This window comes from Polypterus senegalus, chromosome 3 (assembly GCF_016835505.1).
Source record: "Polypterus senegalus isolate Bchr_013 chromosome 3, ASM1683550v1, whole genome shotgun sequence".
Classification (NCBI taxonomy): domain Eukaryota; kingdom Metazoa; phylum Chordata; class Cladistia; order Polypteriformes; family Polypteridae; genus Polypterus; species Polypterus senegalus.
This window is the reverse complement of record NC_053156.1, coordinates 219,881,637-219,898,415: the sequence shown is the minus strand read 5'-3', so window position 1 is coordinate 219,898,415 and position 16,779 is coordinate 219,881,637. Positions and strand designations below refer to the sequence as shown.

Genomic DNA, 16,779 nt, shown 5'->3' with positions numbered 1-16,779 from the left:
CGACACGAGACACAACAGACCCGCTAGATTTTTAACACAGCCAGCGAAGGTTCGGACGTACCATTTTGTTTTAACCAAAAATGGCAGTTTCGTGGTCTATTGAGGAAGTACAGATGTTCCTCTCGTTGGTAGCGAGGTGGATCCAGCGAGAGCTGGATGGGCGACACGGAATGAAAAAGTTTTTCAGGAGGTCGCTAGCGCTGCGTACGATGATGTCATGGCAGTAGAGGCGCCGCAACTATAACGACACGTGAATAATTCCGTCCACTCTAAAGCAGGACTAAACTGCAGTCGAAACGCAAACCGAGCCGAACCAAGGTGAACTGTACTGAACCGTGCTGTGCCGTACTATGCAGTGGAAAAGCGCCATATGTGGACTAGCTAAACAATGTTGTCTTTTTTTTTTTTTTTTTAATAATTTATCTATAATGCAGTGAATTATGAATCACATCAGGTTTTGCCCTGTCAATATGCTTGTCAAAGGTATCACTCTCCTTGTATCTCATTTAATGTCTCCCATTTGCCTGAGAAAAGCATGGTATAAAATATGTGGGTTGTCAGCTAAAGGGAGTTTAAACTAAGTGGGGAGCACAAGATAAGTCTGCCTGTGTAGTGCCCATTGCATTTTTTGTGTTAATTTGTTCAGTGTTTCTCTTTAGCCATGGTGTTTTGTGAAACTATTAGAAGTTCTGTTGAACTGTTCTATACATTCTTGATAATTGAAAGTTAAAAATAAAAAATTAAACACATGCAAACCATAAAAAGGGCAAAAAGGGTGTTCTGTTAAAAAAATAAAAAAAATCACAGATTTTAGTGTTGCCATGTACAGTAGATGGTGGTGAAAGCTCTATTGTCACTGTGAAACACAGACTGTGCAGTGTACTATGGCACCTACCTACTATTCATTGTTCATCTTTTTACAGCCTTCAGAATGTTTAAAAGTATTACATCTGTACTGTAAGCTGTAATCCATCTTTATTTTCAGTGCACAAACATTGTAAAATTAATTGTGGAGTGTAAATTTGCATACAGTTCTGATTCAGGAGGTCAGATGCAAGTTATGTTCAAGTCACTTATGTCTTTGTCAGATTTAGTAACTAATACAGGAGTGGGCTAAATCTGGGTCTGGAAAGTTCTTAGTACATATGTTTCCTTGCTGTCCACATTTCCCTTCAAAGGTCAAGGGTAAATTTCCCGAATTTGATCATTCTTAATTTATTGAGCAGTTTTACGAGGGTGTACATTAGGGCTGTTTGAGCTAATGTTTCTTTCAATATAATTCACATCTATTTAAAATGTTCTTCTTTGCAACTGTACTGTTATTTGTTTTACCCACACTAATTTTGGCATAGTCACTCCAGACATTCTGAGCAAAACTGCAGTATTTTGCAGACTCGATTTTGTACCACACTTTGTGATCAGCTATTTTGTCATTTTGAAAAGTTAGCTTGTTATCTTTATTAGTAAAACTTAAACCTACTTTGTGAAGGGGTCTAGCTGATCTAAATGTTTCTGTGGTGCCCTGAAAATATCATTCTGCATAGGATTCTACCACATTTACTTATAAATCCGGGATTCCTAATGGTTTCTTAATGCTAAGACCTTCTCATGAAATCAAATGGAAAATAATTCATTCTTCTGATTTTCCTTATTACAACGCTTAAAAATCCCCACTTTATAGAGCCAATACACCATAGCCTACAATTAGTCTGTGTCTTGTGTTGCTACCAGTTTGACAATATCTACAATAATGAGGTATAATTAAAATATTCAGTTCACTTGTATATTAAAATAGTTCTGCATCTGTAAAGGAGAAAAAAAGCAGGTTGTGCATAAACCTTTTAAACTAGGTTTCAAGAGGTTATGTTTGGGTGGGTATCAGATACACTTAAATAATGTGCAATTTAATTGTATTATTCTTGAGGTTGTGGTCAGACACCGATATTCTTCTACATAGATTTTATTTGTTGCAACAGTACTGCCTCTCTCCAAGATGTCAGTCCTTCACCTTTTCTTTGTTTCTCTTCTATCTATAACCAATTGCAATAAAGAAAAAGTCCTAGTTAAAGCCAGATGGTGATCAGTTTCTTTAAAGATTTTGAAGAACATAGAAATATTGGCATCTTATTCATTTCTAATTAACAGTAAAAATTGAAATTATCAGTGTTTCTAAAAAAAAAAAAATATAATCTTATGAATACAAAATGCATTTCATCATGAAAAAGAGTAAGTATAGGTTTTAGCATTTATAAGTAGTTGGAAAGCAGTCCAGATGTAAGTAACATTCAGAATAAAACATAGTAACAGACAAAAACAAGTTTAAACAAATAAAGACCAAGTATAAAGTACATCAGCAATGTAATGAAAACAAGCTTGGACAAATTGAAACCAGGATAAAATGCATAGACATACATAGTAGAACACATTCTACAGTCCCTAGTATAAGATGCATTTTCTAAACACATTCAGTAATAAATAAACATGGTATATGTATATGGGTAAGTACAGTATGAAATCATATTTGCATAACCATTTAAAGCATAATAGCTGCTGAAGAGTATAATCTGTATGTGATGCTGGTTCACCTTCATAGCGCTTGGTCCAACTTCCATAATGCAACTTACAACCCAATCTTTGCTTTCTTGAAGTATTTAGTCAGTCTGGTAAATCAAGTGGGCATCAAAGAACTAGACAAGTTATTTGAAGTTTAAGTCATGTCAAAATTAAATATTCTGGATGCACAACTATCTTAAACTCACACATGTTTACTTAATGTAAAGGAGAAAGTGATGACAATCTATTAAATGAATGCTACTTTCATTGTACAGTAGTACCTCGGTATACGTCTGCTTTGGAATAAGTCCAACTTGGTTAGAGGCGAAATATTTTGCTTGGTATATGACCTTTGTTTGGAATACGACTTGTGTGCTAGAACAACACGTGTGGTATACCGGCCGCGCGCCTTCAAAAAAAAAGGGCCAAGTTTTAACTTGTACAGTATTCCCTTGCTATATCGCGCTTCGACTTTCGCAGCTTCACTGTATCGTGGATTTTATATGAAAGCTTAACTAAATATATAACGCAGATTTTTCGCTGCTTTGCGGGTTCTGTGGACAATGTGTCTTTTTACTTCCTGTACATGCTTCCTCAGTTGGTTAGCCCAGTTGATTTCATACAAGGGACGCTATTGGCGGATGACTGAGAAGCTAACTAATCAGGGCACGCAGTTCAGTTCCTGCATGCTGAATGTAGTGTTAACCAGGAAATCTCGTCTCGCTCATTCAGCATCAACGTGTTTCGCTGTGTAAAGAGTTGTACTCTTTTGTGTTTATCTTTATGCATAGTCAAGCCCTTCATTATGGCTCCAAAACGATCTGCTACTGCTTCAGGGGCCGTGCCCAAGTGCAAACAGAAGATGTTAACAATTGCCGAAAAGGTAAACGTTTTGGATTTGTTGAAGGCTAAGATTCTTTTTATTTAAAAAGTAGGAAAGGAATATAAGATCTACGGCCACAGTGTCCTTTTAACCAGGGTGCAAAACGAGTTGTAAGTGGATGTAATAAGGCAGTAGTCTGGATGGAATCTGCTTTAGGGATTTGGATTGAAGACTGCCAGAAGAGGCTCCTTTGGAAGAGCTGTAACGCTCTCCTTTGTTGTGCAGTAAAATTAAACTCATTGTTATCGGACAAGCCATTTTCATTTATTTCATCTAATTGCTTTTGTATTTATGTATTTTAGTATTAAGCAGTGTTTAAATTATTTTATACAACCCCATGAATGTATAATATGCCAATAGCAATAGAATTTTTTTTTTTTTCCATGGGAACGGATTAATTATTTTCCCATTATTTCATATGGGAAAAAATTGTTTGGTATACGTCCTGTTTGGTATAAGTCAAAGGGTCTGGAACGAATTAAGGACGTATACCGAGGTTCCACTGTGAGATATATATATATATATACAGTGGTGTGAAAAACTATTTGCCCCCTTCCTGATTTCTTATTCTTTTGCATGTTTGTCACACAAAATGTTTCTGATCATCAAACACATTTAACCATTAGTCAAATATAACACAAGTAAACACAAAATGCAGTTTTTAAATGATGGTTTTTATTATTTAGGGAGAAAAAAATCCAAACCTACATGGCCCTGTGTGAAAAAGTAATTGCCCCTTGTTAAAAATAACCTAACTGTGGTGTATCACACCTGAGTTCAATTTCCGTAGCCACCCCCAGGCCTGATTACTGCCACACCTGTTTCAATCAAGAAATCACTTAAATAGGAGCTGCCTGACACAGAGAAGTAGACCAAAAGCACCTCAAAAGCTAGACATCATGCCAAGATCCAAAGAAATTCAGGAACAAATGAGAACAGAAGTAATTGAGATCTATCAGTCTGGTAAAGGTTATAAAGCCATTTCTAAAGCTTTGGGACTCCAGCAAACCACAGTGAGAGCCATTATCCACAAATGGCAAAAACATGGAACAGTGGTGAACCTTCCCAGGAGTGGCCGGCCGACCAAAATTACCCCAAGAGCGCAGAGACGACTCATCCGAGAGGTCACAAAGACCCCAGGACAACGTCTAAAGAACTGCAGGCCTCACTTGCCTCAATTAAGGTCAGTGTTCACGACTCCACCATAAGAAAGAGACTGGGCAAAACGGCCTGCATGGCAGATTTCAAGACGCAAACCACTGTTAAGCAAAAGAACATTAGGGCTCATCTCAATTTTGCTAAGAAACATCTCAATGATTGCCAAGACTTTTGGGAAAATACCTTGTGGACTGATGAGACAAAAGTTGAACTTTTGGAAGGCAAATGTCCCGTTACATCTGGCGTAAAAGGAACACAGCATTTCAGAAAAGAACATCATACCAACAGTAAAATATGGTGGTGGTAGTGTGATGGTCTGGGGTTGTTTTGCTGCTTCAGGACCTGGAAGGCTTGCTGTGATAGATGGAACCATGAATTCTACTGTCTACCAAAAAATCCTGAAGGAGAATGTCCGGCCATCTGTTTCTCAACTCAAGCTGAAGCGATCTTGGGTGCTGCAACAGGACAATGACCCAAAACACACCAGCAAATCCACCTCTGAATGGCTGAAGAAAAACAAAATGAAGACTTTGGAGTGGCCTAGTCAAAGTCCTGACCTGAATCCAATTGAGATGCTATGGCATGACCTTAAAAAGGCGGTTCATGCTAGAAAACCCTCAAATAAAGCTGAATTACAACAATTCTGCAAAGATGAGTGGCCAAAATTCCTCCAGAGCGCTGTAAAAGACTCATTGCAAGTTATCGCAAACGCTTGATTGCAGTTATTGCTGCTAAGGGTGGCCCAACCAGTTATTAGGTTCAGGGGGCAATTACTTTTTCACACAGGGCCATGTAGGTTTGGATTTTTTTTTCTCCCTAAATAATAAAAACCATCATTTAAAAACTGCATTTTGTGTTTACTTGTGTTATATTTGACTAATGGTTAAATGTGTTTGATGATCAGAAACATTTTGTGTGACAAACATGCAAAAGAATAAGAAATCAGGAAGGGGCAAATAGTTTTCACACCACTGTGTGTGTGTGTGTATATATATATATATATATGTGTGTGTGTGTGTGTGTGTATATATATATATATATATATATATATATATGTATATATATGTGTGTATATGTGTGTGTATATATATATATATATATATATATATATATATATATATATATATATATATATATATATATATATATATATATATATATATATATATATATATATATATATATATATATATATATACATATATATATATATATATATACATATATGTATATATATATATATATATATATATATATGTATATGTATATATATGTATATATATACATATATATATATATATATGTATATATATATATATGTATATGTGTGTGTGTGTGTATATATGTATATACAGTAATCCAACCTCGATCGCAGGGGTTGCGTTCCAGAACACCCCACGATAGATGAAAATCTGCGAAGTAGAAACCATATGTTTGTATGGTTATTTTTATATATTTTAAGCCCTTATAAACTCTCCCACACTGTTAACATTATTAGAGCCCTCTAGACATGAAATAACACCATTTAGTCAAAAGTTTAAACTGTGCTCCATGACAAGACCGAGATGACAGTTCTTTCTCACAATTAAAAGAATGTAAATATATCTTCCTCTTCAAAGAATGCGTGTCAGGAGCAGAGAATGTCAGAGAGAGAGAGCGAGAGAAAAGCAAACAATCAAAAGATCAATACGTGCTTTTAAGTATGCCGAAGCACCGCGATAAAGCGGTATTTTGTAGAGGAGCGTCCATATCCTCTAGGCAAACAGCCCCTCTGCTCACTCCCCCTCCGTCAGGCAGAGAGAGTGAGAGAGACAGAGACAAGCAAACAATCAAGCACAGCGCGGGAAGCACGTCGTATATCATTGAGGAGTTTTATTTTAATACGTAATACATGCTCTGATTGGGTAGCTTCTAAGCCATCTGCCAATAGCGTCCCTTGTATGAAATCAACTGGGCAAACAATCTGAGGAAGCATGTACCGTAAATTAAAAGACACATTGTCCGCAGAAATCCGTGAACCAGCTGAAAATCCGTGATATATATTTAGATATGCTTACATTTAAAATCCGTGATGGAGTGAAGCTGCGAAAGTCGAAGCTCGATATAGCGAGGGATCACTGTATATACGAAAATAGGCTCCAGTTATGACCGTTACGCGTAGAATTTCGAAATGAAACCTGCCTAACTTTTGTAAGTAATCTGTAAGGAATGAGCATGCCAAATTTCAGCCTTTCACCTACATGGGAAGTTGGAGAATTAGTGATGAGTGAGTGAATCAGTCAGTCAGTCAGTGAGGGCTTTGCCTTTTATTAGTTTAGATTCTGCACTTTTTTGTAGACCACAGTCAATGTAGCTAAATTTAGTTCTGACAATTGTAGGAGTCTCTCAAATTTCTCTAAGTGTGGAAAGTCTTTGCACTATCACATTCATATTCATGTGAAATTCTAGAATTGATCTGGGAATTTTGTAAACGGAGAATCACAACATTAAAAATCTAAATGACCTGGGAGATCGGTTTATAAAACCCAGCTCAACTCTGCAATGTATAGCATGTTCTTTCCTTCCTTCCCTTGTTTAGTTGGCACATCTTGCTGTATGTAGCCTTTTACCTTAAGTGTATCTTTATACTTGGAAGCTGAAAAAGTATGCAAGTGGTGAATGTTTAATATTGAATTATTTTTCGACAATATCTCTTGCATTACACTTGCAGAGCACACTTAAGTTTACTACTTAGTACCGCATATCAGCTAGGCAGCAAAGTATTTTTATATTTCAGGTGTTTTTGTATAATGACGTGTACTATACTTTTAGGTATATTCCAGTTTTAACTTAATTTTTTCAGTTGCCAATATGAGAGCAAAAGCAGTTTATGGGCCAAAAAGTTTTCGTACATGTAAAATGACTGTCTAAGTGAAATTTGAAATCAAGGCACTGTGCAGTTAAGACTAGACTGGTGATCATAGTTCCAGATGTTAGCTGTAATACATCCTTTTGAATTTTTACCTCCTAGGAATCCTTACTTTTACTGTGTATTAGTTGATACAACTGTATTCATCTTCAGTTGTGCCATGTTTGAAAAGAATCTTTTGATTGTCAGAGAATGTTGTACATTCTTGTGATTGAATAAATCAAACTCCTGTGGTATCAAAGTGTTAGTAGTCCAAAATGATAAACTCTTATTTTATTTTTAATGCCCTTTCATTTTTTGACTGTAACTGTCATATTTCTCTTTTTAAAACAGTCTTTACTGATAGTTGATAGACGTAATGCATTGTCTTATCTGATTAGTTGTGCAAAAGTCTTCACTTTAGTTCTTACCTTATTTCTTAAATGTACCTTTTAATTGCTTAATTGAATATGATGTTTGTATTCTTGTATAATCCTATCTAAATAATATTTAGTTCAAGCATTTAATATTTTGTTTTTTTGATATTATGTAGATAATTTTAGCTAATAATCTGGCTTTGTATTTGCTTGTGGGTGGTATAAGCTAATTTTTTTGTGATTCTGCCCAGGAGAGAATAGGCATAAAAAGACCATATCAGCTTTTTAGCTGGTTCGTTTTTGCAGCCTGTAAAGCCTGGCTTTCTTATGTTATAATAATTGAAATTGCCCATTTGAGTAGCTATACACTGAGCACTATGTTGGTGTTTGTATTGGTTTGGCTTTACTTGTTTTCTTGGTAGCAGATGTTGGTGTTTAACCCACCCCCTTCTAAAGTTTGTTGAAACTTTCAGTGGTGTGTTTTTTATTTTTAGATGAGCTCAGTAATTATACTAAAGTTTTTTTTCTAGCCCAAATCCTTACTGTAATTGACTGAAATAGTAAACCAACCTGGGACTCAACACTGTGAGCTTTACAGCATCTTGAAAATAACAATGAACTTTATTTTATATGGTGTGGGGAAAAAAATCCCTTTGTTTCATTTAGCAGATTTCATAAGAGTGGCATGCAAGAACCTATCCCTGAAAAAGAAAATAGTAGCAGAGTGCTCACAAGTATATGAATGTGCGTACATGTGACAGAAGATGGTGTGGATGGCCAAGATAAAATGGGAACTGTCTGGTTTAGTTAGAAAATTTTTGGTTTTGTGAAGAAGCCAAGTACACAGCATATCCCAAACACCGTTTTTGTTGTCTAGCATATTCATGACAGAATTATATTTTGTTTAATTTGTAGATTAATGTGTATAAACTGGACATATTCTTTTGTAAAGCAAAAGCAGTCAGAAAATTGTCATTTCTTTATTTTCTTTTCCTACTTTTAATGCAGATGAAGACTATGGAGGAGATTCTGCACCTCCAAGCAAGAAAATCCGTTCTTCCCCACGAGAAGTGAAACACAAGAAAAGGTCTGGAAAGAACTCTCAGGATGACAGGTAGCTCTTTGCGTTCCTGCAAACAAAATTTACATGTCCGCATTGCTTTTGCAAACAGTCTGTACATAATACACATCATCTCACTGTCACCACTACATCAGTGTTTTGTTCCCTTTTCACTAATACCCAGTGTATTAGATCTGTACCTTTGTGTTTTCAATTAATTTTGTTTGGTAAACCACAGTGAGCCATATCTAATCTTTTTTTTTTCTTTTTTTTTTCCCTTTTATTCTGTAGTGAAGATTCAGATGACAAAATTCTAAAATCAAAGAAAGATGATTCTGCAGGTAATCTTCTTAACACTTTAAACTTGTAATTATTCGGTATTGATGAATCCTTTAAGTGTGTCATTTTAAATTTCAAGGATAACATATTTTTCACTGATCTCCCCTTGAGCCGCTGTTGTGCAGTTAGCAAAAGTTAATTTCTATTGTTTTGCTAATGTTCTCTGAACTTTATTTTACATCTGAATGATAAGTAACTATCTTGGGCTCTCTTCATATTTTACTCAGCTGTGCAAGCTTGAAAGCTTGGTGCAGTCAATATCTTTTTATGCCTTGCCCAGAAATCTGTTTGATACCTAATGTGCAACAGGTAAAACATCAACCTGCATGTAGTTATGGGTTGTTGCATATAATTATCAGAATACTTAAATTCAAAGTTAGGAAAATGGAAATTAATTTTAAGTGAGTAGTAAACTCCATTGATGCCTGAGATACACATAAATCAATAAGAGATATGTAGATCTCTGCTGGCGAACCTCTCTATTAGAGAAGATACTCTGTTTCCTCCACCATTATTCACTGATACCACATTCAGATAACTAACAAAATAATACATTTCAGTGACTTGGATGCACTGACTTAACCGTAATCTTCAGTTGGGAACACTGGTTTGCAGTCTCGGTCCTTGGGGACTCCTGTAGCTTCAAGTTTTTGTTCAAAGTGACTTAACAGTCAGTGAGTCAATTTACTTTGAACTAATTAATTGTTTTATTAACTGTTTTTGATTTGTTGTTATCCTGTATTTAGAAAAGAGCAGTAGCATGACATTTTACTTTCATAAGTGATTGAGAAATATTTGTAGGTTTGCCATAGTTCTTAATTTATTTTTTATAATTTTTCATTTGTTTACAGATGTTTTTTCTGTGGAGATTAGGATGCAATTAATGGCAGTTAATAGTAAATGATGTTGACACACACAGGCAAATGAAAAAGTGATTAAAAACTAAATGCCAAAAATTTCAAAAGTTGGTTTGCTAAATTTCATTTTAGTGTTACAAGCTTGCATTTGTTTTAAATAATATAAACCAAGACAATAAAAAATTATATTTTTATTTTCCTCCGTCATTCCCATTCTGCTTTTCCAGGTGGACATGTTAGTGGGACACTGAAATAACTGCAGCTTTTCAGCAAAAAGTGTCATTTGCCTTGGTGTCTACTCCACTTGTTAATTGCCATTATACAGAGTGGTCCAGATCTAATTATGCAATTTTCATTACACTATAACTTATTAGATTTATTACATAGAGAATTCACAAAAAATTATTTTTGTTACTGATAGATGGCAGCACCTGCCCTGCATTCCAAAATGGCAGGTAAACGGTTGTCAGTCAAACAGTAATTCTTTTGTCTTGTATTGTTTTCCTGCATTGCATTAAAAGTTGCATAATTAAATCTGGACCACCCTATAGAGGGCATAACAAGTTCTGCACAGAAATGTGGCTGGTAATTTCTGTTAACTACTAAAATTATTGTAAATATCTTCAAATATTCTGCACAATGCGGGCAATTAATTCTTAAGTAGAAGTATCATTCTCTATGTGTAACATCTTAGTGTATTGCATAAAATTATGGCCAGAATCTCTTGATTGGGAATCTTTAATACAACCTTGAGACAAGTTCAGTGTGTGTGTTTGGTGGTGGTTTTTTTTTTTCTTTTTTTTCCCCCCTAGACCATTTTTTAATGTCTTCTTTCTGTGTTTTGCTGTATAGTAGGGCTATTACTTAAACCACATATTAAAAGTAAGTTTTTTTTCAGAATCATTCAAATGTGGGTTAAGGTTTTGAGGATGAGATCATATATATTGTACATGAATATGAAACAGAAATTTAGTTAACAGTAATTTTAACTTTAATACACACAAATAATGTCTCATGAAAGTTCATGTTAATTAACAACAAGAAGAAAAAATATCCAGAGGTGCTCTATAACCAAATCCCTACTCCTTTTATATTTTCTTGAATTCATAGAACTTCGTTGTGAAAAGGCAAAGGCAGGCTATTCTTATTGAGCAGAAGGCTGCCCATTTCATTGCCTGCTGAACAATCCAAACAAGAGCATGAATAATACATACTGGAAATGATATAGTAATACAAGTTAAAAATCTTAGTACAAAGTATGGTGATTTTACATGAATGCATAGGGGATTAAATGTACTGGAAACATTTCAAATTTTCAATTTCAATATTCAAAAAGCAAATGCAGGTATAGTTAAAGGGATTCTTTACCCACAAATTATATTGTTTTATCTGTATTTAGCCAGTGTTGTTTTTAGTAATGGCCCAAAAATTATTTATTTTATTTTTTTTTTGAAAAAAAAAAGCAACCAAATATCAAATGCTTCATGTCTGCATGTCTAAGGTGCTTCAACAAACAGCCAGTTCCACTGTGCAGCTTCACAAACCGCATTTAAAAAAAAAAAAAAAAAACTCAAGTACAGAATTATGGCTTAGCAAGCAATGAAGCTTGATAATATTTGAACATACTCTCTTAGCATTCAAGAGGGTTTTTTTTTTGGGTGCAGTATTGCTTTAATCGTAATTTTTATAGTCTCCAGTTTATTTCATTTTAGGCGTAGTAGCGTTAGTTTCATAGGAAGTTTTGCTGAGCTTGCTTAATCCTAGTCATTATAATCTTAAAGAATTTGCTACTCTATACTAATGCTAAATGTACAGGGATTTTCATTTTATTGGGTGTGCATTGATTTTTCTCCCAGCAAATTTCAGATGAAACTTGATCTAATAATCTGCAATTGGTGCATACAGCTCAACATACAACATGGTGTTGGTCATAAAATACATTCCTTCCTTCTAGAGGTTAGAAGAAAAAATTTGAAACAAATTTTAAATCTCAAATTTGGTCAACTTTATAGATGGCCAGTCTTTATGTGGTGGTCTATTAAAACTTATGCAAAACTTCTTTTTTTTTTTTTTTTTTTGCTCGTCTTGTCCTTCCCTTCAATTGATACTTTACAAGTAACATATTTGTTACTCTGCTTACCACTTAATGGGGAATTCCTAGTAGTCTTCTAGCTTTACATCTACCATGATTTTTTCACTGTTGGCTATAGTGTCTATGTACACTGTACAAGACTGAAACTTTTACAGAAATGTGCTTAGCCCACTCTTCTTTCCTGTCACATTATAATGTCCTTATCTAGCTGTTGATGTTCCTTGGCTTTCCTGCCTTTTGAATTCTGTTTAATGTGTGTTTCAGTAATATCGAATAATTTATTGCAATATTCTTATTATAAATCCTGTTATCAAATATTTACCTATGCAAGCTGTATTCCACAGGACACTGGAGAAAACTGTTTCAGATGTAGTAATGGATAGTAGTATGTAAATTGCTTGTTAAGAGTAGGCAAATATGTATGCATTAGTTGCATTCTTGCCTGTGTCCATACTGTCACTTTACCTAGCCTATCATCCATTGCTGCTCGATGTTGTGTTTCAGGACTGAGCCCAGTTGGGCTACTTGTGTCACCCTGCACCAGGTGCTTGCTGACAAACCCCATTTTTACACCTTGGTTCAGGAATGGGTCCCAGTATGCTGTACTGTGGTAAATAGCAGGAACCAGCTGTTCTGGTTCACTAACAGATTTACTTGTTAAAATAATTTAAATACAATATTACAAATTCCCAGGTTTCTACATAACTAGTGTATTTTTTGTTTCTTTAAAAATTCATGCAAATTAAATCTGAAATGTAAGTAAACCAATAGTAAATTTGCCTTACTATTTGCAGCCTGCGCACATTTTATTTTATTATTCATTCTTGGTTAATTCTTTTTTAGCATAGTACTTTTTTTCTTTTGTCAGTTTGCACATTATCTGAAATTGACACTGCTTTAAGTTTATACTTTGTCTGTTTTAGCAAGTTATTGTATATTTTTGCTCTTAAGAGTATAACGTCTACAAATAGCAACATAAACTTAAGTCTGCAGTGTCTGAGCTCTAGGAGCAATGTCTTATGTATGAACCTTAACTGTCAAAGATGAATAATAGAATAAATTAAATATTTGCCATCTCTTTTGATACCATGGACCTTCAGTTCCTTTCCTCTGTATCCTTGTTTGTTTACCTCTCTTGCCTGGCACTTGGTTTTTTGAAGTTGTTCCAATAAAGTCTGCTTCTCATGCTCTCCTTTTGAAATGCCTTTCTGGTCTGCTTTTGTAATTCCAATATTGAAAGGCAAATCACAACAATTTTTTGCCTTTGCTCCTCCTTGTGTGTCTTGCACTTCCTTGTTCCATTGGATCACCAAAGTCAAACTGAATAATCAGATTGCTATGAGGGACCAGACACGCGCAGACTTTAGTGTTTTGCTATACAGTAGATAGATTACTGAAACTCTGTGTCACTTCTGAATTGGAGTATAAATACATCTATTTGGTTTTATTACAAGTCATTTGCTATACATGCAATGAATTTGGAGCAAGTTCTTGAAATTTCTATACTCTGAGACCCCTTGACAGGATAGTTGTGCTTTTATTGAGATACTTTGAATACTTTGCAATAGCCAGTGTTTTGAAGTTTCAAAAGCTCCCATGAAAAAGCTTTTGTGAATCTTCATACGTGTCTGTTTTTAAAATAGCAAAATATTCTTTGCACCTTAACTGTTTAGTTTACTGTTTCAAATTTCCCTTGAGAGAGGTTGCTTCAACTTGTATTTTGTATATTTCCATGTTTTATTCATTAGATAGCCACTCGACACAAAACAGCAAATTACTTGCAGAGTTATTGCACTGGAAAGCTTCTGTTTGATATGCTGCCTTTAGAAGTAGCTCCTGCAGCTATGCAGCAGCTTTTACGAATTTTGGTCACAACAGCTTGCTTCTCCTGCTCCTTAAAATTGTAGCAGGATCATTACATGACGCTCAAGACTGTAAAAGTGATAAAAGTAGTTCAGCTTATGTGGAAATGTATTAGAATTTCCTGCCTGTGGGTCATTGACATGATATGCATTCAAAGTAAACCTATAGTCATGGTTAACATTAAAGTAAAGACAACCTAGCATCTGCATTATCTACACATTATAATGACACAGTATTTATGAACAATATAATTTATTGGCTAAACCGCGCAGTGCCTACTTCTGTTAAGGTCGGATGCAGTTAACAGTTTTAGCTTGGGACTTCAGATTTTAAATCTCTGTCATTTACTACTTTCAGAATTGATATGTTTAAGAAATTAAAGCTACAATTAGCCATAGGCATTCCACAAACAAGTAGTAGTAGGACATCAATCAATGCAATTTTTTCATCACTTCATTTGAAATCTCTTGTCTATTTATGTCATTGACCTATACCTTTACCATAAACCTAACTGGGTTCAGTTTACAATGGATATTGTAAAGTTCTATTTATATGTACCCTGCTGACAGCTGTCTCAACAAAACATGATGTGGAAGACATGCCCAGTCAAAGACTTTTAAAAACGCTCTTGAGAACTATATACTTTTGAAAGCATAGCATCAGCATTTTGGTGTGGGTTGGCATAAATATGGCTTTATTTATGACTAGTCATTCTTCATGGAAGAAAAACCTTTTCCAACACTGGAACTGAGCGTTAGTTATTTTCAGTGGCCCTTGTTGAGCTGCTTACCTGTATGCCTCTGAATTGTGTTTTTATAAAGTTTGAATGCTGCATACATACATTTTGCTCCAGTTTTGTGATAAATCCCATGAACGGTAGCATTACCGCTATAGTGAAAAATTCAGAGCCCCATGAAAATAACTTGGTTATCTACCTAAAATCCGTATTTATTACCTAAAATCATCTATTCTGTAAGGATAGGTGCAGTCCATGGCAAACTGTAGACTGTAACTTTCAACTATAACCAGCACGTTAACATAGCACAGGGGAACTCTGGCTATCCAGCTCCTTAAAAAAATGTATTCTGTGTACACCCTATCAGTTGCTGCAAGCACTGATAGTTTTGAAAGCGTGTAAACCACAAGGGAATTTGATTTATATGGGGCTCTTAATTTTTCACTGCACAGTTTATTCAAGGAGTTTGCTGCTGATTTGTGCATGCCTAGTGTAATGTGCATGCTAAGGTCTATGTCATATGCGTGTTTGAGCATTTCAGTGTGGACAGAGATGGTTTTTCTTTAAAAACTCAGTTTTTAAATGAAAACATGGTAGTGTGAATGATAGCTTTAGTGTATATATATATATGTGTATATATATATATATATATATATATATATATATATATATATATATATATATATATATATATATATATATATATATATATATATATATATATAAATACGCCCTTCTCTGTATGCTATATTATGATACCAGATATCTGGTGAATTCACAGTGATCCTTTTGACATTGCATCTTAGTATTTATATATACTTGCATCCCAGTACACTTAACATTTCAGAATATGGCACTTGCATCTCCATGAAAATGAAATCTACATCTACATGCAAAATACCCATGTGGTGATTTCAGTTCATGTATTATTCACTTAAATGTGAAGGTGTAGGAGTGATCAGTATGGCACTAGTATAATTTATTTGTATAAGTTTCTTACACTGAAACTTTTTTTTTTTTTGGATTACATATATTCATTGAAATATTTACTATTGTGTAGCCATTTGTGATGGGTGCAGGAACTGACTTTTAGTATATGTTTTCCAAGGAAATTTTTGTATACATCTAAGTTTCAATTTCCTTCAGATGATTTTGGAAGTGAAGATGACAATGACTTTGGAGAGGATGAGGAAGGTGCAGACAGTGATTATGACAGCTCAAAGAAGAGCAAAAAGGGAAAAAAAGCCAAACCAGAAAAACTTATGCCCAAAAGGACACCTAAATCAAGGAAACGCACTGCAGGTAAGTAGAATTTGTTTTTCAAATTATAACAGTTATATTTGCCTTTATATTAAGATTAATCGGGGAAAATGTGATGAAAATTAGAATGCTCCTAAAGAACAGTGGATTAGTCTTGTATGAATAAATCACACACTAGAATATTTCATCAAGTCAGGTACCATTAGTGACTCTTGTGTAAGCTTTGGGCACAGAATTGATGGTTTCGTTTTTATTTGTGTTAACTCACATGTTTGTGTTATGTATGTATATTAATTCATAAAGTGAATGTCTTGTTTCTAATTGTAAAGAAGTAAATTAATGAACACTTAATCTTTTTTGATAACTTTGAACACTGGCATCTTTTATAGCTAATTTTCTTACTGACCTCTGCATCTTAGTAGATTTTATTTGCTGAAGGCAAACTGTCTTTCATATCATTTTAAATTCCAGGAATTGTCTACACTGTTAAAAATGCATACAAATCTGTTGCTAGCCAGTTTGGTTTTTATTACTATGGGATCTGAGTTTTCACTTCAGAGATCAGCCTTAACAAAAGGTTATGGACCATGTATCCTTAATTATGATGAGAGTAGGTTTATAATCTTTCTTTCAGCAGGTGCTTCCTTGTAAATAAAATATAAACAAAGTACTATACATAGCTGTGATTTAATGATGTACCATAATGCCCAAGAT

At 34.6% G+C, this 16,779-nt stretch overlaps 1 protein-coding gene across 2 annotated transcripts in view; it reads left to right on the top strand.

Moving 5' to 3' along the window:
- nucks1a (nuclear casein kinase and cyclin-dependent kinase substrate 1a) overlaps positions 1 to 16,779 on the top strand; it is a 32,306-nt gene that overhangs the window by 1,600 nt on the left and 13,927 nt on the right. For both annotated transcript variants that reach the window (XM_039748518.1, XM_039748517.1), the window contains exons 2-4: positions 8,867 to 8,972; positions 9,210 to 9,259; positions 15,952 to 16,107. In XM_039748518.1, the coding sequence (XP_039604452.1) occupies positions 8,867 to 8,972; positions 9,210 to 9,259; positions 15,952 to 16,107 (312 nt within the window). The remainder of the gene's footprint in view (positions 1 to 8,866; positions 8,973 to 9,209; positions 9,260 to 15,951; positions 16,108 to 16,779) is intronic.